Genomic DNA, 24305 nt, shown 5'->3' with positions numbered 1-24305 from the left:
CACAGGGTTGGCATGTGGGTGAAATGAGATTGTGTATGTAAAACACTTTGTAAACTGTAAAGTTTCCTCCGTGTGGGAAACAGTTTTCGTATGGCTCTAAAGCTGTTGATTACAGAAAAGAAAGGGAATTTGATTTTTAATTACCTCTTTATTTAAAAAAATTTTAATTGAAGTATAGTTGATTTACAGTGTTGTGTTCGTTTCTGGTGTACAGCAAAGTGATTCAGTTATACATATATATTCTTATTCAGATGCTTTTCCATTATAGGCTATTACAAGATATTGAATATAGTTCCCTGTCCTATACAGTAGGACCTTGTTGTTTATCTATTTTATATATAGTAGTCTGTATCTGCTAATCCCACACTCCTAATTCATCCCTCCCCTGCCATTTCTCCTTTGGTAACCTTAAGTCTGTTTTCTAAGTCTGTGAGTCTGTTTCTGTTTTGTAAACAAGTTCATTTGTGTCATATTTTAGATTCTACATATAAGTGATACCATATGATATTTGTCTTTCTCTGTCTGACTTCCTTTACTTAGTGTGATAATCTCTAGGTCCGTCCATGTTGCTGCAAATGGCATTATTTCATTCTTTTTTATGGCCAAGTGCTATTCCATTGTGTATATATATAAACCACATCTTCTTTATCCATTCACCCGTCAATGGACATTTAGGTGACTTCCACGCCTTGGCTACTGTAAATAGTGCTGCTGTGAACATGGGGGTGCATGTATCTTTTCAAACTATAGTTTTCTCCGGACATATGCCCAGGAGTGGGATTGCTGGATTATATGGTAGCTCTATTTTTACTTTTTTTTAAGGAGCCTCCATACTGTTTTCCATAGTGGCTGCACCATTTTACATTTCCACCAGCAGTGTAGGAGGGTTTTTTTTCTCCACACCCTCTCCAGCATTAATTGTTTGTGGGCTTTGTAATGATGGCCATTCTGACCGGTGTGAGGTGATACCTCATTGTAGTTTTGAGTTGCATTTCTCTAATGATTAGCGATGTTCCCTTTTCATGTGAAGGGAATTTGATTTTTAGAAAGTGACAAATAACCACAAGCATTTTGAAAGTGTGTTCTAGGATTTTTTTTTTTTTTTTAACCAACCATGCATTGCCTTCTGGGCCACTTCAGTCTGAGTCCTTGTGCTTTGGGAGGTTTCTACCAATTTTTGTCAAAAAGTGACTAGAAATCATGGAATTTGGCAGTGGTAGAGATCTAATAGATCATCCAATGACCTCATTCAGTGATAAGATGCTAAAACCCAAGAAGATCGTGCTGTTTATCCAGGGTCACAGAGCTAGCTAGACAGGTCACCTCATTATACTCAATAAGGATTTGCTTTCGAAAAGAGCCACATTTTTAACTTCTCAGTCAATTTTTAAATTTATCCTTGCGTTCAAATGTTTTGTCAACTGGTAATCCTAAAGTTTATATCAACTGTGAAACTTCCATGCCGCCATGTTCCATTCTTCTTCCCAGCTGATGGAAGAAATCCTCAGATTTTTCTGATGAATGGTTTATTTCAAACAGATAAAGGTTTATTCTGTTTTTCCCTGTTATAATATCACAATCTGGAATAATTTTTTATGTTGCTGGACATGCTTTTATGGAGCAGTATCATGAGACTAGAGTGAAATCACATTATGAGTTAGCATTGTTATCGGTTTTATTGGAGCTGAAACTGAGTGAAAGGACTTAGGAATAATTGGGTAATCAAAGTGAATTAAATCAAGAGGAGAAAAATGTCAGTTCTGGCATCAAATGGGGACTGCTATGACTGCCACATCTGTAGTCTTTATCCATTTTAATCAAGTCGAAATTATGCTATTAAGACTTATTTTTGCTACATTTACTTTGCTCAGACGTAGCTGATGTTATATTCATCTCTGGATATTTCTTGAAACATTAAAACATTCTCACTATTTCTTGGGAAACATTACCTAACTTGATTACCATACAAATATTCCAAGTTTCTATTATGTTTATAACTGTGTATGCAGTATACAGTGTAGATTCTGGGTAATGGAATCCAAAATACTGAGTTTTCAACCCGCCTAGATAAATCCTGAACCCCCCAACACATTGCTGGTTCTTCAAAAAACTAGGTTTAAGTGGTATCCTGTTAGTATAAATTTGCTATAATAAATAGTAGACGGCACACAGCTAGTAGTACACAGCTAGAAAATGGCAAGAGTCGGGATTCAAAGTACACAGTCTCACTGCAGAACCTGAGCCCTTAAGCACCCACTACGTTATTTGAAGTAAATGTATGTTATTACGTGGAATGACAAGGTGGAGTATATTTAAAGCAGTGTTTTTCAAACCTTTTTGACTGTGAACCACTGAAAGAAATATATTTTACATTGCAGACCAGCATGTGTGCACAAGCAGAACTAATAAAACCACACAAAACAGTACTCACCCTTACCATGGAGGATGCACTCTGACTTCTCCTTTCTCTTTCATTTCTAAAAAGTGCTGGCTGTGACCCTTAAAATTGATTTCGTAACCTACTGCAAGGCCACAGCTTGTAGATCAAAAACTCAAGGTCCTGGATGCAGGCCGGCTCTGCAGGAAGTCCCAGTTCATGCCACCTGCTGAGTGAGCACGCGCCCTGCTCTGTTAGCTCCTTCCCCCAGCGCCCAGCACTGTTTGCTGAGTGAGTGTATACACAGATTATATTTTCCTTTCCCCGTCTCTGTTTTAGTAAGTACCGTCTCCCCTTCTTTCTTTTTCTTTTTAAAAACAAAGAGCTGAAATTTTGCCAAACATGGAGATGATTTAGACTGGAACAGAGGTCAAGAAACACTGACTAATGATCTTGTTATGGAGATATGGGTTATTAATGAATCTTTATAAAGCAAATTACATTTTCTCATTGATTTTAATTGTAATTTCCACAGTGTTAAATTGTTAAATTGCTGCTTCTACCGCATTCTGACTCTGGGGCCTCCTCTTATCCCAGCAAGGGTCTTCCGTGGCCCACTCTGGCTTCCCTCCTCCAGGTGGGTTCACCCGGGAGGGGCCTACCAGCTCCTTGATCTCCATAAGAGTTGAGGCATTCCAGCAGCCTTGGGGCCCGGGTTACTCAGTCCTCCTAGCATTTCCTGGAAGATGTTTGGCAGCCCCTAAACTATCTAGCACTGGGGAGAGGGATCCTCTAATTGTTTGAGCCTGACCTTGGCTCAGGACAGACCTGCAGAATATGTAGACCTTCTCTAGGATCTCAGGCTCAGAAGGAATATCCATTGATGTTCAACTCCAATGTGGCAACACCTTGAAGGGATGTCAAGAGCCTCTGATGGGCTGACAGGCAGAGAATGGACCAGCCCCAAAGTGCAGTTGGCTGCCAGGTGGCCGGAAACTTCTGGCACGTCAGGTAGTTCTATGTTATCAGGTCGCCTATAGCCGACCTGATACACAGGAGCTCTGTGTTTGAAAATACTGATGTGAGAGAATTGATTTATTTGCTGAATAGATTTTGCCTGATATGATTTCTGTAGTATTGCCTCTATCTTCCTCTTCTTTTTGTTGCTGATGCCTTGTTACAGATACAGCACCAGCTCACACAGTTTCTGGAATAAGGCAGGCTATCGATACATGTGTTCATTAACAAAATTAAAGTAGTTCTAAGAGCAGGGGATTCTTGAGACGGTGGGGAAGATCAAGGTGAGGTGGGTATTGGCAGTAAAGAGACGGTCAAAGGGTCCCCTCATCAACAGATCCTCAGGACCTTCCCAATGCATTTTAGCTTGTAATTCAACAAGCCCAGATAATGAAACTTTCAGAATCTTTAAGAATAGGAAAGGTTCTTTGAAGATTTTTCTCTAATGCGGCAGAAGCATTCCCTTCCTGGTATAAACGCTTTTTGAAGCACAGTAATATTTTACTAGTTAGGTGGTTTAAAAGAAACTTGGTCTGCGTTGCTGGTGATGAGAAAAAGAGAGATTTCAGCCCAAGGCAGCTGGAATTGGAATGTTCACATCTAATGGGGGAAAAGCCCTTACGTGGTCAAGAGGGACTTCCTCAAGCTTACTACATCCTTCTCCATTTATTCTTTTGCTGTTGAGGGCAATAGGCTCTCCACTCACCAGGACTAATTCTGTTTCATGAAACTGATATCTGAGATTAGGTCGTGATCTCCTCGGGAGCATTTTTCATCACCAGAAATGCTCTACAGATCCCTGTTGTGTGGTCAATAGCTGTCTGGTGACTGACTGCCTGGATTCTTGAATGTTTTGGGGGACCATAAAGGTTCCCCAGCCTCTTCATTCTGAGATGGTGTGCTGGGAGGTGTCAGCTTTGGGGGGAACCATGAGGATTAACGTCCTATTGAATCATTAACTGTTTCACCGTTGCTATTGGCTCAGTCCTGTTTTAACAGATACAGGGACTCAAAAACATTTACGAATATTCGTGCCCTCAAAGAGTTTAGGATTCATGAAGATTCGAGTCATTCACAAACGTGAAATACGACAGGAAAAGGCTTAGTGGGGACAACATCATCGGTGACAGGAGCACTGGATTGTGAGTCAGATGCCCAGGTGTCAGTTCCAGCTCTGTGATCAGAGTGACTAGACTCACAGTTGACCTCCTCAGGCCTCAGTGTCCTCTGGGAGACAAAGGGGTCAGACCAGAGACCCTCTCAGGTGATTGTAATGCCAACCGTGTGAGACCGACAGTGGGTGCAGTGGGGTGGGGTGGGGGGGCGAGGCTTGGGGGCTGCTCTTGATTCTAATTAAAATTTGCAAACGTGTCTGTTTAAACTTTAGCAGGGATGCCCTTTTCTCCCTAGCCCCCGGAACTTCTCACTAAGTAAATGCATAAAAAATCAATTTTTGTGTCTCTATTCTGTTTCTTCCCCCAAAGACTCATATAGCAGTTTACAGGGAAATGGAAGCCCGGTCCTAGTTTGAAATTGATTTGGCTACATTTGATACACTCTTCCTTTCTAGGATATGACTTTTCAGTTATAATAAGCCAAAAGATTGCTTTTCGCACCTCTTTCGTTTTTATGATTCTTTTCAAAGACTTCTGTTGCTCACAGTAAAACTGTCTGGTAGGTTTCAGCAGACTCAAGTAACCAAATCAGAAGTGTCAAGACTTCATAATGAGATTGAGGCTGGATGCATTTCTTTGTATGTGAAGACGGGGATTCTCTCAATCCCACTGAGAACAAGTTCAAATTACAATCCTACCCATGACTTGTTCCTGGGCTTACAAACACTAAGCAGGAAAATCAGTGCCAGTAATGGAGATGCCAGGACTTAAGAGTGTGACACAGGCTGAGAAAGCACCAGAGGGGACCTCAGGCCGGGACTCTACAGCATGCTGTTCAGGCCCCAGGTGCTGCCCCCGCCCCTGCCACTGTACCCCAACTACCTCAACGGGCTGCTTACCTGAACTCAGGGGTCCAGAGAGAAATATCATCCTCTGGAGTGTGGGGACAGTCAGCATCCATGTTACTCGTGTTTGTAAAGTGCATGAGTACCTTTAGGAAGACTGTATTAGTCTGGGTTCTCCAGAGAAAACAGAGCCCATAGGAGATAGATCACATGCACGCACTATAAGGACTTGGCTAATGCAATTATGGAGGCTGGGAAGTCCAAGATCTGTGGTTGGCAACCTGGAGACTCAGGAGAGCCGAGGGTGTAGTTCCAGTCTGAATCCGAAGGCCTGAGAACCAGGAGAGCCCCTGGTATAAGTTCCAGTCTCAGTCTGAGTCTGAGGCAGGAGAAGATTGCGCGCCAGCTTGAAGACAGTCAGGAGAGAGCAAGAATTCTTTCTACTCTCCCTTTTATATTCAGACCATCAACTGATTGGGTGAGGCCCACCCACATAAGGGAGGGCAATCTGCTTTACTCAGTCTACCCGCTCAAAGTCAGTCTCATCCAGAAACACCCTCACAGACGCAGCCAGAATAAATGTTTGATGAACTATCTGGGCATCCCCTGGCCTAGTCAAGGGGATGGACACATAAAATGAACCCTCACAAAGACTGTGTCTTGTAGATAGGTGTTGCACTCTGAATTGAATTCAGAAGCAACTGCTAGGGGATGCTGCTTCCAGGCACTTATTAAAATGGAATATTCCCTTTTCCTCCCACTTCCCCCACAAAGAAACATATTGGAAATCATCCTGTGAACTTTTTTCTCCATGCTGTGGCTACTTAGCTCCAAAGCATACACAGAATTTGAAGAATGGGGTGAAAGCGATTGGGACCTTAGGAGTATGGTTCCTAGGATAAGATTATTTGAGTGGGCTCATGCTCAAGTTATTTTCCACTCCTCTTCCCTAATCCCTAAAGCAGCCCACCCCCTTAATGGATGTGTTATCTGATGGGGCTGATCATCAACATTTCAGAAAGGCATTAGGAGAACAGCTCTACAGAAGAATGACCTGGGCTGGGAACTGATCCGCTCGGGGGTGATTTGAAAAGTGGAGTCTGAAGATGTGGCAAGCCCTAGAAAATTACTATCTTGCTCAATGGGATTAGTTGTCCAAAATGAAGAATATTTTCTTCTTATACCATCCCATTTTCTGATTGCTTTCTTTTTACCACTTGTTCTTATTTCCCTCTTCCATGCCAAGGGCTGGATCCCATGGCCCGCAGCACCCTGATCATCAGCACTGTCCCAGGCATGGGAACAGAGCCGGAGGCTAGCAGTGGTGACATGAAAGCAGAGAAAGTGGATGGAAATGCTCTTTTTAAAAGGAAGGAACAAAGAAAGAGTACTGAGTGAGATTCATTGGGAAATTCTGCTGCTCTCCCGTCATCATTTCCACGATGCTCTCATCATTTATTTATTAGAGCAGGAGTCATTTTTCTGGTGGATTCGGGGCTGCATCTTCAGCTCTCACTTGAATCATCTGTCCTTCTCTGAGAGAGAACAGCTCTGTGGCTCGGGGCACGGTGGTAGTATGGTGTGACAAGTCGAGGGGTCAGTGCCTAGGACTTAGCAGTCCGCATGGCTCATTTGTGAGCAGGAGGTGACCGGCCAAAAGTATGTGTGTGGTGGCGGGGGAGGCACAGATGTCCCAGCCAAATCCTTTGCATAAACCTACCTTGGGCCCTACAGTGGAGATGGAGGAGGAAGGCTGAGGTGTCTGAGGATGTGGATTGGAAGAAGGTATAAAAATCTAAGGAATGCAGTCTACTTAGGCTGGGAGAAGAGAGGAAGGCGAGAGGGTGTTAGGAGAGAGTGTGTCTGTGCGGGGGGAGGGAATGCACACCTCCCTTGTCTATGGAATACATAAGCTTCTGGGACTATCAGAGTGATAGGTGTGACTGTTTGGTGGGATGGGGTAGGGATCTCTGCCTGATGAGTCCAGCAGAGCATGTGGCTCCATCCATTCATCCACCCTCCATCCATTCATCTTCTATTCATCCATCCATCCACCCACCTATCCTCATCATCCATCCATCCATCCATTCATCTTCTATCCATCCATCCATCCACCCGCCCACCCTCCATCCATTCATCTTCTATTCGTCCATCCAACCATCCATCCATCCATCCACCTATCCTCATCATCTATCCATCCATCCATCCATTCATCTTCTATCCATCCATCCATCCACCCGCCCACCCTCCATCCATTCATCTTCTATTCATCCATCCAACCATCCATCCATCCACCCACCTATCCTCATCATCTATCCGTCCATCCATCCATTCATCTTCTGTCCATCCATCCATCTACCCACCTATTTCTATCCATCCACCTATCCTCTCTCCATCCATCTATCCACCCACCTATCCTCTCTCCATCTATCCACCCACCAATCCTTCACTAGCAGCACTTGTGGAATGCTCACACTCACTATAGGAGGAAGTGAAGTATAGGACCCCATCTCCCCCTCCAGGAGTTCACAGCCCAGTGGGAGAGACGGCTAAGCAGACCAGCAATGACAGGGCGAGGGGCTCGCTAAGAGAGGTCAGCCCAGGTGCCTGAAGGGAGGACAAAGGCTCCCAGGGGGAGGCGCTATTCAAGCTGGGTCCTGGAGGATGAGCACATTACGGGGCACATGCTTCCCTCGGTGGAGGTTCTGGCATAATGCCCCTTCCTGCCTCCGTGGAGGGCAATCCCTCCTCCAGGGTTTGGGTCCCCTCCCTGCCCACATCCAGGTGCAGGGAACTTACCCCACTTGCCTCCCCTTTGCTCCCCCTCATCTACAATCTTTGTTTCTCCCTGCTGTGTAGAGACATATTCAAATCTCCTTCATCTTATAATTTTATTACAACAATCAAACCCCTCCCTTGACCCTAATCCAGGGATAACTCCCAACCTGTGTTCTTTTGTTCATACTAAGCATCTGGAAAGAGAAGCCCATGCTTACTCTCACTGCCCCCACCCCCCCACCCCAAACATCAGCAGGCAGGCGTCCTCCCCCAGGGATAGTTCCTCCTTGTCCCTGAAGCTGCCTGGGCACTGGTCCCAGTGCTCCCTGCCCTCAGCCAGTGGATGCTTCTCAGACTTTGCTTAGTGGATCTTAGCTGACACTCCCGCCCATTCCTTCCTTCCTGAAACCCTTTCCCTTGCTTCCATGACACAGTCAGGTCTTCCTTCTCCACGGCCCTGTATTCCCAGTGTCCTTTGTGAGTGCCTCGGCTACTTCTCCTCTCACGCTGTGCTCGTTCCCGGGACAGTGCACCCGCCCATGCCTGCAGCAGCCCAGGGCACCATGGAGCTTCAGACTCAGCCTCCAGCTCATCACCAGACATCTCTGCCTGGGTGTCCCCCCTCCACCAAGAACTCAAACTCCCCGGCCCCCCACCCACCAGACATATCATTGCTGTCTCCACCTTGTCCTGTCAGTCTGAGTGCACGGCCCCACTGTCTACGCCGTCGGCAACATCAGGACGTGGGCATTCTCCTAGATGCCTCTCTTTTAATTCATTCCCCTGACCCCGTCCTCCATCCAGTCGGTCCCAGGTTTTGTGATTCTGTGTCCTTCGTGGCTCATGTGGCCCTCTTTCTAATCCATTGCGTCCGCCTTGGTTCTGACTCTCGTTTCCCACCCAGTTCTGGCACGAGCCCTGAAATCCCACAGTTCTCAGGTGCTGGTCCTCCCTCAGGGAAGGTGCGGGACTGGCTGCCTAAGAGTCATTGAGAGAACTTTCTAAAACTCAATACTTCTGGGTCCCAGCCCAGCCAGAGAGAGCCTGGATCCGTGAATGTCCTTTTACAAAGCTGCCCTGCTGCTCCTTTGGTGCAGCTGGTGACCTGGAGGCACTTCCGATGAGCTTCCTGCCTCTGGCTTGGTCTAGACGAGTCAGTCTTCCTTGTGAGCACAGGAAAGATCATTCAACAAAACAAATCTGATCCCAGTCATGTCTTTGTTCAAAGCTCTCAGTACATGCCATGCCCCTACTCCTCACCTCCTCATCAAGTCCAGACCCTTAGCTAACACATTCAGCCTTCGGGATCTGCTGTCGCCGTCTCCTGCCCTCCCTTCACCACCCTCCACCCCAGGGCTCCACCTATGGCAGTCACCCTGCCCCCAGCCTGGCAGAACGACCTCTTCCCTGAAACGTGCTCAGCGGCTTCCCACCTCCATGCCTTGTGACCTGCCCCCCAACCGGTGCCCTTCCTCCCTCTGGCTGGCAGGTGTCTGCCTAGCTGTGAGCAGTCAGCCCCAGACCTTCCAGAAGGCTGTCCCCTCCTCTTATCCTCGGCTTGCCTTTCTGTGGCCACCCAATGTCTGATACAGCCTCTGTTTGACTTACAGCGTGTGTGTCAGAGTGACTTTCACTCACAGCCTGCCAGAAAGCGTCCAGGCCATTCAGGTTTCTGTATGTTTATGCTTCTAGGCTCTCTAGGCTGGCATGGAATCACGAATTCCATTGCTGCTAGTTGCCCCCTCAATACCGTAATGGGTATACGTTTAAAGGACCCACCCTGAGACGGCCAGACTCAGAAGGAAATCATTGACCTTCATCACTTAGGAAGCACTCGACAATTTACAGTGCTTTCCTTTGAAACAAAAACATGAAGCCATCCTGCTAGTACTTTATTGCCCTCCCCCCAGATGGGTATTAATCACCCTCCAAGGGACTGGAAAACAGCCTCCACTGTCAGGGTGCTCACAGCAGGGCAGGGCTGCAACTGCATGTCAGGGAGGCTGAGAGGCGAGATGGTGTCTCCTTTGTCAAAGCCTCTTCTGTTTGATAAAGTATCGGACCTGCTCCCACTTAAAGATGTAATAGAGTCAGATGTGGACGCTGTCCACTTCCCTGCTTTCCTCCTTGACTTTTCACTTGGTCCACAGCCGCATGCCCTCGGCAGAGAGCGCACGTTATGACTGCTGGACCCCGTGCTGCCGCGGTGCCTACTGTGCCGTGTCGTGCGGCTTTCAGCACAGCGGTGCTGGAAAGAATGTCCAGGGTCTTGAGGTCAGTTGGGGAGGACAGCAAGTGAGTCCTTCATGAGCCCATGAAAGTTGGGGTCAGGGAATCACCTACCAGCTGAGGATGTTTTGCAAGCCCAGTGTGTTACAGAGGATCAGATGTCTCATGAGTCCAACATCTGGGCATCACCTGGAAACCACGTAAGTCCTCCAAGAGCCCCGGTGATACGGCCTCTCGGTCTGGGCTGAGATTTTCTAAGATGGCCCAGGCTATTCCTGTCCCTTTGCCACGTCTTGACCTGGCACCAGCAGTTGCGCTGGGGGCGGGGGTGGACGGGCACACCAACCCCTATCTGGATGAAGTCATGCATAGTTGTCCTGGGTACCTTTTCAGGAAGGATTTGTTGGTTGATTTTGTAAGAAAATGGAGTAGAAGGCCTTCGTAGTGCACAGGAGTTTGGGGTTCTCTCTGTCGCCTGCATTGCTTTCCTTGGAGGGTACGTTGGAGCATTGTGCACATAGACGACTCCTTCCTTATCCTTGGTGTCCCCCAACGAGCTCGTGACATCCATGAGCTCCGTGTGGCTACACAAAAGATCGTTCACAAATGCAAATCTGGTCCCAGTCATGTCTTTGTCCGAAGCTCTCAGTACGGGCCATGACCCCAGCCCTCTCCTCCTCATTGAGGCCAGAGTCAGGCCTTCGCCCCAGCCGTCTGGCTGTCTCCCTCACCCCAACATCCAGTCAGTTGACAAGGGGCCCTTGGAACCGGAATGTCTCACACTCTGGTGCCCTCCTTGCTGCTTCCAGCACTTTCCTGTGCTCTCAGGCCCACCACGTCTCACTGCACCATTGCCTGGGTCTCCTAGCCATGCCCTGGGCCCTTTCTCCTCCACCTAATCCCCCAGGCTGCTGTCCTGTCGGCCTCCTGGTCCCCACTACCCAGCTCCATGGCCCCACACTGGCCTCCTCGCTCAGCCTGGCTTTCTAGGGTCACCCCGGTATGTCTCCCACTCCCTTTTCCAACTCTGTTTATTCACTCATCAAACATTTATGGAGCACGTTCTAGGCAGAGCTGTGATAGGTTTCACAAGAGTGAAAAAGTCTCAAAACCTGTCCCCGAGGGGCTCATAACCCAGAATGAGAGGCGATCATTCTCCAAATGATTCAGTACAGGGCTGTGTTCACGTTACGGTGGTGGAACAAATTGGGTGGGGGGCAGGGAGAGTGGGGTTAAGGAAGGCCTCCCGGAGGAGGAGAAATGTGGACCAGGCCTGGCTGATGGGGGCGAAGGCAGGGGGCAGGGGAGGGTGGGCATCGCCAGCCTGCCTCTTCTGCAAACCCTGTATAGCTCTCAGCCACCTGCTGTTCTGCAGACACGCCCGCGGTCTCCCGGCCCGGCCATTGCGCAGGCCATTCCCCTGTGTCCCCCTCCACAAAGTTGGTTCTGTCCTTGAAGTCTTACCCGTCCTTCAAAGCCAGGCTCAGATTCCATCTCCCCCTTTCCCGACTACCTCTCCCTCCTCCGCTCCCTTCTGCATTCGACATTTACTGTTTAGTATTCCTTTCGTTGTTTACTTTTCCTCATCTGCTACTCCTAGAAACTCCTTGAAGGGCTAACTTGACCGTGGAACTGAAATCACTAATGAGCGCTTTTCTAAGCAAAGAGCAAAAAGCTGTGTGAAATGTGCACTAGAGTGTTTATTTTCTTGGCTTTTTTATTGGTGGAGTTGGGTGGCCCGTAGCATCGGGAAGAATACAGTGTCTGCCATTTATCACGGGAAACCTTCAGCATCCGAAGGATATATTCAGAGGCACCTTTTCTTCTCTCTGTCCATGTAGGGTTCGATGACCTTCAGGTGTGTGCTGACCCAGGCGTCCCTGAGAATGGCTTCAGGACGCCCAGCGGAGGGGTTTTCTTTGAAAGCTCTGTCACCCGATTTCACTGCCAAGATGGATTCAAGCTGAAGGGCTCTACAAAGAGACTGTGTATGAAACATCTGAACGGAACCCTGGGCTGGATCCCAAGTGATAAACCCGTCTGTGTGCAGGAAGGTAAAGTGCTCCCCTCCACCCCCTACCCCCATCCCATGGAAACCACCCACGTGGTCAGCTTGTGGCTGCAGGGGTATGAGCCTGTGTGCCAGACGGGTCGGTACCCTGGGCTGCTGTCTGTTTCAGGGCTGATCCTGCAGGCTGATGGAGGAGCATGCGTGTTCAGTAAGGGCTGGGGCAGGGGATAAATACATCTCAGCATCAGGAGTAACCGTCTTCCTTTTCTTTCTCAATTACAACCCAATTTATCACCATTTTTGTCAATGCAAGAGAGCAACTCAGATAACGTGAGGGCCATTTATTATTGGGCTGCCAACTCAGCACTCATTTCCATGTTACTCAATAAAAGGTGCAGTAAATATATTGGGCCAAAACTGTATATAATGATACAGAAGATGCATGTTACTCAGAGAATTAAATCAATGACTACTTATCAGTTCTGCGTTAGACATGATTCATTTAAGGAAAGAAAGAACTGTGGCGAACAATGGTAGATTGACAAGGTAGACATTTATTTCTAGCAGGTATCCCTAAATTTATTGGTCGTGACAAGATATTCATTTACTCCTAGCAATTATCCCTAAGTCTGTTGGTTGAAACAACTTTATATATGTATATATATATATATATTTTTTTTTTTTGCTTGTTTGTTTTCACTCTATAGAGATAATTTTAGAGTTTAAAAGAATGCATTGAGTTAAACTAATTGGAATGCCAATTGTTGATTATATATCTCTGATGATCAGCAAGGTTGAAGTAGGAATAGGCATGAATTAAGAATTAATTCTAGCCCCAAATTTCCATGAGGCACAGAACTGATATTTTTCATCAAGTTCATTAGAAGAGAGTTTCACTTTCTCTTAACACCATTATTGATTTTATTTGGGGATGGAGCTTTTATAATAATGCTATGTAAACTCTTATTCTGAGTTAGTGTGTATCTTCTTTATGAAACTTTTAAAGTAATTTAATTTGGCAAGCATTGATCAAACATCTATTATGCTCCTCCTTTTGGAAATTATAAAGGATAGGTAAGGTGGGGTCTTACCCTTAAAGTACTTGCTACCTTTGCTTTTATTTTCAAGGTATTTTTTAAAAAGCCAAAATTATATGAAGAATTAAGGTTTTTAAAAGTAAATTTATTTTTCCTCTTACATGCAGTCCATGCAAGCTATGATTTCTGTAAGATTCTATTAATTAAAAGTTTATTTAATATATAAGATAGATAAACAACAAGGACCTCCTGTATAGCACAGGGAACTATATTCAACATCTTGTAATAACCTATAATGGAAAAGAATCTGAAAAGAATATATATAACAATCACTTTGCTGTACACTGGAAACTAACACAACACTGTAAATCAACTCTACTTCAATTTAAAAAAAGGGGTATTTAATTTGTATGTAAAGACTTTCCTGCTAAAACCTATGGCCTGAGATACCCAGTACTTAAAACCCAGACAAGCTCAAAAACATCAGAGAACAAAGAAAACAATAGGCTTCCTGAATATTGCCCAGAGATGAAGGCCCTCTGTTACTTGGTCATCCTGGGAAAAAAAAAGGTTTATCCCTTTTCAGATGAGCTTCTTTCCAACCTTGTACATAACAATGTAATACATAGTAATTCCAAGAAAGGGAGTGAAAAATCGCCTTGGAGTAGAGGGTTCTATTATATAGGTCTGTGTGCATAGTTCTGAACACTTAGCCCCAAATGTGCTGGGAGGGGCTGTGTACCTGGGGATGGCAGTGGAGTGTCAGTTCTTTTATTAGGCAACTTAACATAAGACCAGGTGCTTCCAAAGAAAGTACCAGGATTCCTCACTTCCAGTCACGATGTTGTGCTCTAATCGTCATTTTACAAAGTTTGGAAGAACAGGTATTGCCTTTCTAAGTACGATGGTATAATTAATTATTTTTAATATAAATGGTGGTCTTTGTTGGCCTTTGAAAGATCTGTATAAGGAGATTACTTTCATTGCCCTCACGGTGGAGAAAATCATCACTGTTAGCAGCCTAAGCCTTCTGTATGTGGCTTACAGGGGCGAGGGGCACACAGAAGTCTACTCCATGGATGTTGTAAAGCAGGGAAGAAGCTAAACTTTTTTTCCCTGGAGTTGTAAATGGCCTTTACTCCCTGATTAGGACTTATGCTGGGCGAATAGTAAGGGCTGCTCAATTCATTTGTTTCTGTTGTTAGGTAATTCTTTTTTTAAAATTAATTAATTTATTCATTTATTTAATTTTTGGCTGCATTGGGTCTTCGCTGCTCCACATGGGTTTTCTCTAGTTGCTGAGAGCGGGGGCTGCTCTTTGTTGCGGTGCACGGGCTTCTCATTGTGGTGGCTTCTCTTGTTGCAGAGCATGGGCTCTAGGTGCACGGGCCTCAGTAGTTGTGGCACGCAAGCTCAGTATTTGTGGCATGTGGGCTCTAGAGCGCAGGCTCAGTAGTTGTGGCACATGGGCTTAGTTGCTCCGCAGCATGTGGGATCTTCCCGGACCAGGGCTCAAACCCGTGTCCCCTGCATTAGCAGGCGGATTCTTAACCACTGTGCCACCAGGGAAGCCCTGTTAGGTAATCCTTAGAGGGCTAATGGATTTTTCTGCATGCTGGTAATAGTGATAACAATAAATTATCACATTTTTTGGGTCATTAGAGTTTAAAAGTACGTTCAGATTCACTATGTCATTTAACAAGTACCACTGCCCTACAAGACAAGTCTTATTGTCCTCATTTCCTGATTAGGAAACTGAGGCTCAGAGAAGTTACTCGCTTTGTCAAAGTCACACAGCTGATGGGTAAGCAGCAGATCTGTAACTCATTCTAAGCCAGTGTTTTTCCTCTACAAGATTAAGTCTAACTTTCCTCTTGGTGTCACAAAAGTCCTACTGTAATCAGTTATGAAACAACACATTGTTATAACAAATGGCATCATCAACGTTCAGAGTCGAAGGGACTCTAGAAATTAGATAATCCAAGCCCTTGTTCTAATTTAGTTTTTGTTTGATCAACAGGGAAACTGAGTCTCAGAGAAGTTAAGAGTCTTCCCAGACTTAAATGGTGATTTAGGGACACATCTGTTCTAGCCCAGGTCTTGTCACTGTTGCCTGGACTCCTTCCAGTCTTCCCTTGTCAGCCAGTTCTGCCTGAGATACAGATTTTTAAAAATAAGTTCATATGCATTAAAATGCTTTCTAACAGTAAAGTGCTGTACAGAAGCAAGGTGGTATTAAAGCAAGTATTTTCTTGTGCATTCACACAGATTCCCTCTCTTTTATTCTCCACTTCACCCTGCCACACATACCAGCCATCTCCCTTCTCTCCTTTTACTCCAATCTAAATGGTTTATTTCAAGCAAACTCACTTATAGAAGTTTGGACTTACAGAACTGATAATACAGGCAATGAATTAATTTCCTGGCACCCAGAGCCTCCAGCCTAAGAAATATCTGTGCTTGTCAAAGCTGCTTCTGTAAGACTAGAGCCGGCACATCCCTGAGCAGGGGTGAGGATACTTTATGGTCCAGGGAGCAGGGGAGGTGACCAGTATGCTGGAGAGGGTACCATGGAGTTGGCAAAGGACTGAAAATACTGCCTGGGGACACAGGGCTGCTGACATACTAAGTACAGTGACTAAAGGCCAGGGGGACAGCCACCATCTGGGCCTCTTCCTTTCCAAAATCGCTCAACTAGTCTACTGGGGGACACTTTCCCTGCTAATACATCCCCTTCCCACATTTCATAAGAAAAAGTATAGGTAAAGTCAGATTGACTTTGCATAAATTCATTTGAGGGGAGACCTTCAAAATGGCAGAGGATTAAGACGTGGAGATCACCTTCCTCCCCCCAAATACATCAGAAATACATCTACATGTGGAACAACTCGTACAGAACACCTGCTGAATGCTGGCAGAAGACCGCAGACTTCCTAAAAGGCAAGAAACTCCCCATGTACCTGGGTAGGGCAAAAGAAAAAAGAAAAAACAGAGACGAAAGAATAGGGACGGGACCTGCACCAGTGGGAGGGAGCCATGAAGGAGGAAAGGTTTCCACACACTAGGAAGCCCCTTCGCAGGCAGAGACTGCAGGTGGCGGAGCGGGGAGCTTTGGAGCCACGGAGGAGAGCGCAGCCACAGGGATGCAGAGGGCAAAGCGGAGAGATGCCCGCACAGAGGATCGGTGCCGACCAGCACTCACCAGCCCGAGAGGCTTGTCTGCTCACCCGCCGGGGCGGGTGGGGGCTGGGAGCTGAGGCTCCGGCTATTTCGGAGGTCAGATTCCACGGGGAGGACTGGGATTGGCTGCGTGAACACAGCCTGAAGGGGGCTAGTGCACCACGGCTAGCCGGGAGGGAGTCCGGGAAAAAGTCTGGACCTGCCTAAGAGGCAAGAGACCATTGTTCCGGGGTGCACGAGGAGAGGGGATTCAGAGCACCGCCAAAACGAACTCCAGAGACAGGCGCGAGCTGCGGCTATCAGCACGGACCCCAGAGACGGGCATGAGACGCTAAGGCTGCTGCTGCTGCCACCAAGAAGCCTGTGTGCAAGCGCAGGTCACTATCCACGCCTCCCCTCTTGGGAGCCTGTGCAGCCTGCCACTGCCAGGGTCCCGGGATCCAGGGACAACTTCCCCGGGAGAACACACGGTGCGCCTCAGGCTGATGCAACGTCATGCCGGCCTCTGCTGTGGCAGACTCGCCCCGCATCCATACCCCTCCCCACCCCGGCCTGAGTGAGCCAGAGCCCCCGAATCAGCTGCTCCTTTAACCTCATCCTGTCTGAGCAAAGAACAGACTCCCTCCGGCGACCTACACGCAGAGGCGGGGCCAAATCCAAAGCTGAACCCCAGGAGCTGTGAGAACAAAGAAGAGAAAGGTAAATTTCTCCCAGCAGCCTCAGGAGCAGCGGATTAAATCTCCACAATCAACTTGATGTACCCTGCATCTGTGGAATACACAGATTCCACAATAGAATCTGTGACAATAGAATATGTCTATTCATTGAATAGACAAAGAATCATCCCAAAATAGAGGTAGTGGACTTTGGGAACAATGATATATATATATATATATATATATATATATATATATTTTTTTTTTTTTTTTTTTTTTTTCCTTTTTCTCTTTTTGTGAGTGTGTAAGCGTATGCTTCTTGGTATGATTTTGTCTGTATAGCTTTGCTTTTACCATTTGGCCTAGGGTTCTGTCTGTTCATTGTTTTCTTTTTTCTTTTTTTTTAGTATACTTCTTAGCACTTGTTATCCTTGGTGGATTTCTTTTTTGGTTTGGTTGCTCTCTTCTCTCTTTCTTTCCTTTTTTTTTTCTTTTTCTATTACTTTTTAATTTTTAATAATTATTTTTTATTTTAATTTAATGTAATTTAATTTTTCTTTCTTTCTTTCTTTCTTTCTTTCTTTCTTCCTTTCTTTCTTTCCTTCCTTTCCTTTCCGCTTTTTCTTTCTCTTTTCCCTTTTCTTCTGAGCCGTGTGGCTGACAGGGTCTTGGGGCTCTGACCAAGTGTCAGGCCTATGCCTCTGAGGTGGGGGAGCTGAGTTCAGGACATTGGTCCACCTCCCAGCTCCATGTAATATCAAATGGCAAAAGCTCTCCCAGAGATCTCCATTTCAATGCTAAGACCCAGCTCCATTCAATGACCAGCAAGCTACAGTGCTGGACACCCTATGCCAAACAACTAACAAGACAGGAACACAACCCCACCCATTAGCAGAGAGGCTGCCTAAAATTATAATAAGGTCACAGATACCCCAAAACACACCAACAGATGTGGACCTGTCCACCAGAAAGACAAGATCCACGCTCATCCACCAGAACACAGGCACTAGTCCCCTCTACCAGGAAGCCTACACAACCCACTGAACCAAACTTAGCCACTGAGGCCAGACACCAAAAACAACAGGAACTACGAACCTGCAGCCTGCAAAAAGGAGACCCCAAACACAGCAAGTTAAGCAAAATGAGAAGACAGAGAAACACACAGCAGATGAAGGAGCAAGGCAAAACCCCACAAGACCTAACAAATGAAGAGGAAATAGTCAGTCTACCTGAAAAGGAATTCAGAGTAATGATAGTAAAGATGATGGAAAATCTTGGCAATACAATAGAGAAAATACAAGAAACATTTAAGAAGGAACTAGAAGAACTAAAGAGCAAATAAACAATGATGAACAACACAATAAATGAAGTTAAAAGAGCTCTGGAAGGAATCAGTAGCAGAATAACTGAGGCAGAAGAATGGATAGGTGACCTGGAATAGAAAATAGTGGAAATAACTACTACAGAACAGAATAAAGAAAAAAGAATGAAAGGAATTGGGGACAGTCTCAGAGACCTCTGGGACAACATTAAACACAGCAACATATGAATTATAGGGGTCCCAGAAGAAGAAAAAAAGAAAGGGTCTGAGAACATATTTGAAGAGATTATAGTTGAAAACTTCCCTAATATGGGAAAGTAAATAGTTAATCAAGTCCAGGAAGTGCAGAGAGTCCCATACAGGAAAAATCCAAGGGGAAACACACCAAGACACATATTAATCAAACTATCAAAAATAAAATACAAAGAAAAAATATTAAAAGCAGCAAGGGAAAAACAACAAATAACATACAAGGGAATCCCCATAAGGTTAACAGCTGATCTTTCAGCAGAAACTCTGCAAGCCAGAAGGGAGTGGCAGGGCATCTTTAAAGTGATGGAAGGGAAAAACCTACAACCAAGACAAGAGAAATTAAAACCTTTACAGACAAGCAAAAGCTAAGAGAATTCAGCACCACCAAACCAGCTTTACAATAAATGCTAAAGGAACGTCTCTAGGCAGGAAACACAGAGAAGGAAAAGACCTACAGTAACAAACCCAAAACAATCAAGAAAATGTATAGGAACATACATATCGATAATTGCCTTAAATGTAAACAGAATGCTCCAACCAAAACACTTAAACTTGACTGAATGGATACAAAAAGAAGACCCATATGTATGTTGTCTACAAGAGACCTGCTTTAGACCCAGGGACACATACAGACTGAAAGTCAGGGGATGGAAAAAGATATTCCATGCAAATGGAAATCAAAAGAAAGCTGGAGTAGCCATTCTCATATCAGACAAAATAGACTTTAAAATAAAGACTATTACAAGAGACAAAGAAGGACACTACATAATGATAAAGGGATCGATCCAAGAAGAAGATATAACAATTGTAAATACTTAGGCACCCAACATAGGAGCACCTCAATACATAAGGCAAATGCTAACGGCCATAAAAGGGGAAATCTGCACTAACCAAATCATAGTAGGGGATTTAGTACCCCATTTTCACCAACGGACATATCATCCAAAGTGAAAATAAATAAGGAAACACAAGCTTTAAATGATACATTAAACAAGATGGACTTAATTGATATTTACAGGACATTCCATCCCAAAACAACAGAATACACTTTCTTCTCAAGTGCTTATGAAACATTCTCCAGGATAGATCATATCTTGGGTCACAAATCAAGCCTTGGTAAATTTAAGAAAATTGAAATCGTATCAAGTATCTTTTCCAACCACAACGCTATGAGTCTAGATGTCAATTACAGGAAAAAAGTCTGTAAAATATACAAACACATGGAGGCTAAACAATACACTACTTAATAACCAAGAGATCACTGAAGAAATCAAAGAGGAAATCAGAAAAACCTGGAAATAAATGACAATGAAAACACGATAAACCAAAACCTATGGGATGCAGCCAAAGCAGTTCTAAGAGGGAAGTTTATAGCAATACAAGCCTACCTCAAGAAACAAGAAACATCTTAAATAAACAACCTAACCTTACACCTAAAGCAATTAGAGAAAGAAGAACAAAAAAACCCCCAAAGTTGGCATAAGGAAAGAAATCATAAAGATCAGATCAGAAATAAATGAAAAAGAAATGAAGGAAACAATAGCAAAGATCAATAAAAGTAAAAGTTGATTCTTTGAGAAGATAAACAAAATTGATAAACCTTTAGCCAGACTCATCTAGAAGAAAAGGGAGAAGACTCAAATCAATAGAATTAGAAATGAAAAAGGAGAAGTAACAACTGACACTGCAGAAATACAGAGGATGATTAGAGATTACTACAAGCAACTATATGCCAATAAAATAGACAACCTGGAAGAAATGGACAAATTCTCAGAGAAGCACAACCTTCTGAGACTGAACCAGGAAGAACTAGAAAATATAAACAGACCAATCAGAAGCACTGAAATTGAGACTGTGATTAAAAATCTTCTAACAAACAAAAGCCCAGGACCAGATGGCTTCACAGGCGAATTCTATCAAACATTTAGAGAAGAGCTAACACCTATCTTTCTCAAACTCTTCCAAAATATAGCAGAGGGAGTAACATTCTCAAACTCATTCTATGAGGCCACCATCACCCTGATACCAAAACCAGACAAAGATGTCACAAAGAAAGAAAACTACAGGCCAATATCACTGATGAACATAGATGCAAAAATCCTCAACAAAATACTAGCAAACAGAATCCAACAGCACATTAAAAGGATCATACACCATGATCAAGTGTTTTATCCCAGGAATGTAAGGATTCTTAAGTATATGCAAATCAAGAAATGTGATGCATCATATTAACAAATTGAAGGAGAAAAACCATATGATCATCTCAGTAGATGCAGAGAAAGCTTTCGACAAAATTCAATACCCATTTATGATAGAAACCCTCCAGAAAGTAGGCATAGAGGGAACTTACCTCAACATAATAAAGGCCATATATGACAAACCCACAGCCAATATCGTTCTTAATGGTGAAAAACTGAAACCAAAGATTAGGAACAAGACAAGGTTGCCCACTCTCACCACTATTATTCAACATAGTTTTGGAAGTTTTAGCCACAGCAATCAGAGAAGAAAAAGAAATAAAAGGAATATAAATTGGAGAAGAGTAAAGCTGTCACTATTTGCAAATGACATGATACTATACATAGAGAATCCTAAAGATGCTACCAGAAAACTCCTAGAGCTAATCAATGAATTAGGTAAAGTAACAGGATACAAAATTAATGCACAGAAATCTCTTTCATTCCTATGCACTAATGATGAAAAATCTGAAAGAGAAATTATGGAAGCACTCCCATTTACCACTGCAACAAAAAGAATAAAATACCTAGGAATAAACCTACCTAAGGAGACAAAAGACCTGTATGCAGAAAATTATAAGACTGATGAAAGAAATTAAAGACGATTCAAACAGATGGAGAGATCTACCATGTTCTTGGATTGAAAGAATCACCATTGTGAAAATGACTATACTATCAAAAGCAATCTACAGATTCACTGCAATCCCTATCAAACTACCACTGGCATTTTTCACAGAACTAGAACAAAAACTTTCACAATTTGTATGGAAACACAAAAGACGCTGAATAGCCAAAGCAATCCTGAGAAAGAAAAATGGAGCTGGAGGTATCAGGCTCCCAGACTTCAGACTATAGTACAAAGCTACAGTAATGAAGACAGTATGGTACTGGCACAAAAACAGAAATATAGATCAATGGAACAGGATAGAAAGCCCAGAGATAAACCCACACACAAGTGGTCACCTTAATTTTGCTAAAGGAGGCAAGAATATACAGTGGAGAAAACACAGCCTTTTCAATAAATGGTGCTGGGAAAAATGGACTGCTACATGTAAAACAATGAAATTAGAACACTCCCTAACACCATACACAAAAGTAAACTCAAAATGGAATAAAGACCTAACTGTAATGCCAGGCACTATGAAACTCTCAGAGGAAAACATAGGCAGAACATTCTATGACATAAGTCACAGCAAGATCCTTTTTGACCCTCCTCCTAGAGAAAAGGAAATAAAAACAAAAATAAACAAAGGGGACCTAATGAAACGTAAAATCTTTTGCACAGCAAAGGAAACCGTAAACAAGATGAAAAGACAACCCTCAGAATGGGAGAAAATATTTGCAAATGAAGCAACTGAAAAAGGATTAATCCCCAAAAGTTACAAACAAGTCATGCAGCTCAATATCTGAAAAACAAACAACCCAATCCAAAAATGGGCAGAAGACCTAAATAGACATTTCTCCAAAGAAGATATACAGATTGCCAACAAATACATGAAAGGACGCTCAACATCACTAATCATTAGAGAAATGCAAATCAAAACTACAATGAGGTATTACCTCACACCAGTCAGAATGGCCATCATCAAAAATCTACAAACAAAAAATGCTGGAGAGGGTGTGGGGAAAAGGGAACCCTCTTGCACTGTTGGTGGGAATGTAAATTGATACAGCCACTATGCAGAACAGTATGGAGGTTCCTTAAAAAACTAAAAATAGAACTGCCATACAACCCAGCAATCCCACTATTGGGCAAATACCCTGAGTAAACCATAATTTTAAAAGAGTCATGTACCCCAATGTTCATTGCAGCTCTATTTACAATATCCAGGATTTGGAAGCAACCTAAGTTTCCATCGACAGATGAATGGGTAAAGAAGATATAACACATATATACAATGGAATATTACTCAGCCATAAAAAGAAACGAAATTGAGTTATTTGTGGTGAGGTGGATGGACCTAGAGTCTGCCATACAGAGTGAAGTAAGTCAGAAAGAGAAAAACAAATACCGTATGCTAACACATATATATGGAATGAAAAAAAAAGTGGTTATGAAGAACCTAGGGGCAGGGCAGGACTAAAGGCACAGACGTAGAGAATGGTCTTGAGGACACGGGAGGGAAGGGTAAGCTGGGACGAAGTGAGAGAGTGGCATGGACTTATATATACTATCACATGTAAAATAGATAGCTAGTGGGGAGCAGCCGCATAGCACAGGGAGATCAGCTCGGTGCTTTGTGACCACCTAGAGCTGTGGGATAGGGAGGGTGGGAGGGAGACGCAAGAGGGAGGAGATATGGGGATATATGTATATGTATAGCTGATTCACTTTGTTATAAAGCAGAAACTAACAGACCATTGTAAAGCAATTATACTCCAATAAAGGTGTTAAAATTCACTTGACACTTACACAATACATGTCAAATCAGGACATGGAAAGATGCTATCCATACCCTGATAGCCTTAAAAGGGGCGGGGTCAGTATTGCAGCGATTTAGACTGTTATTTGCACACCATGAAGAAATAGTTTATTTTAAAAATAAATATTCCAGAGAAACTAAAACAAAATTAATTCAAATCCACTTATAGGGCTTCCCCGGTGGTGCAGTTGTTGAGAGTCCGCCTGCCAATGCAGGGGACACGGGTTCGTGCCCGGTCCAGGAAGATCCCACATGCCACGGAGCGGCTTGGCCCGTGAGCCATGGCCGCTGAGCCTGCGCGTCCGGAGCCTGTGCTCCGCAACGGGAGAGGCCACAACAGTGAGAGGCCCATGTACCGGAAAAAAAAAAATCCACTTATATTATGAACAAGTATCTTATGGGGGACAGAGAAGAATCTGCCTATGCCTTACCAAAATCTATTTATTATCAATATTAATGGAAATATTTCATTACTTGTCCATCCCGTGGTCCAGCTGGGATACAGAATACATCTCAGCTCTTATGGCATTGGTTATACTAGCTAGACACAATTTTTTGGTTTTGTTTTAAAAAAGAGGACTAACTAAATAATTGTGCCTAGTTCCTGGGTAGGGTGAAAGCCTTACTTAGAGTGCGAGACAATGTTCTGTAGCACCCAAATCCCCCCTTTCTTTGGATTCTCATTTCTGGGAACGTGTCTGGGACACCGTTTAAAGCCAGACACCTCTAGCCAGAGCTTCAGCTTCTGGGTGGATTCAGGATGCCCATGAAGCATGCTTGGATGTAGACCATGTACCCCTTGTACAGAAACACACCTGTTTCTTGTC

The 24305-nt window shown here is 44.1% G+C and overlaps 1 protein-coding gene across 3 annotated transcripts in view; it reads left to right on the top strand.

The window, feature by feature from the left end:
• SUSD4 (sushi domain containing 4) overlaps positions 1 to 24305 on the top strand; it is a 180836-nt gene that overhangs the window by 98566 nt on the left and 57965 nt on the right. For all 3 annotated transcript variants that reach the window (XM_081224262.1, XM_081224260.1, XM_081224261.1), the window contains one exon: positions 12203 to 12415. In XM_081224262.1, coding sequence (XP_081080388.1) covers positions 12352 to 12415 — 64 coding nt within the window. In that variant the 5' untranslated portion in view covers positions 12203 to 12351. The remainder of the gene's footprint in view (positions 1 to 12202; positions 12416 to 24305) is intronic.

The sequence above is a fragment of the Mesoplodon bidens genome (assembly GCF_964165515.1).
Source record: "Mesoplodon bidens genome assembly, chromosome: 2".
Lineage (NCBI taxonomy): Eukaryota > Metazoa > Chordata > Mammalia > Artiodactyla > Ziphiidae > Mesoplodon > Mesoplodon bidens.
This window is presented reverse-complemented; position numbering and strand designations above follow the sequence as displayed.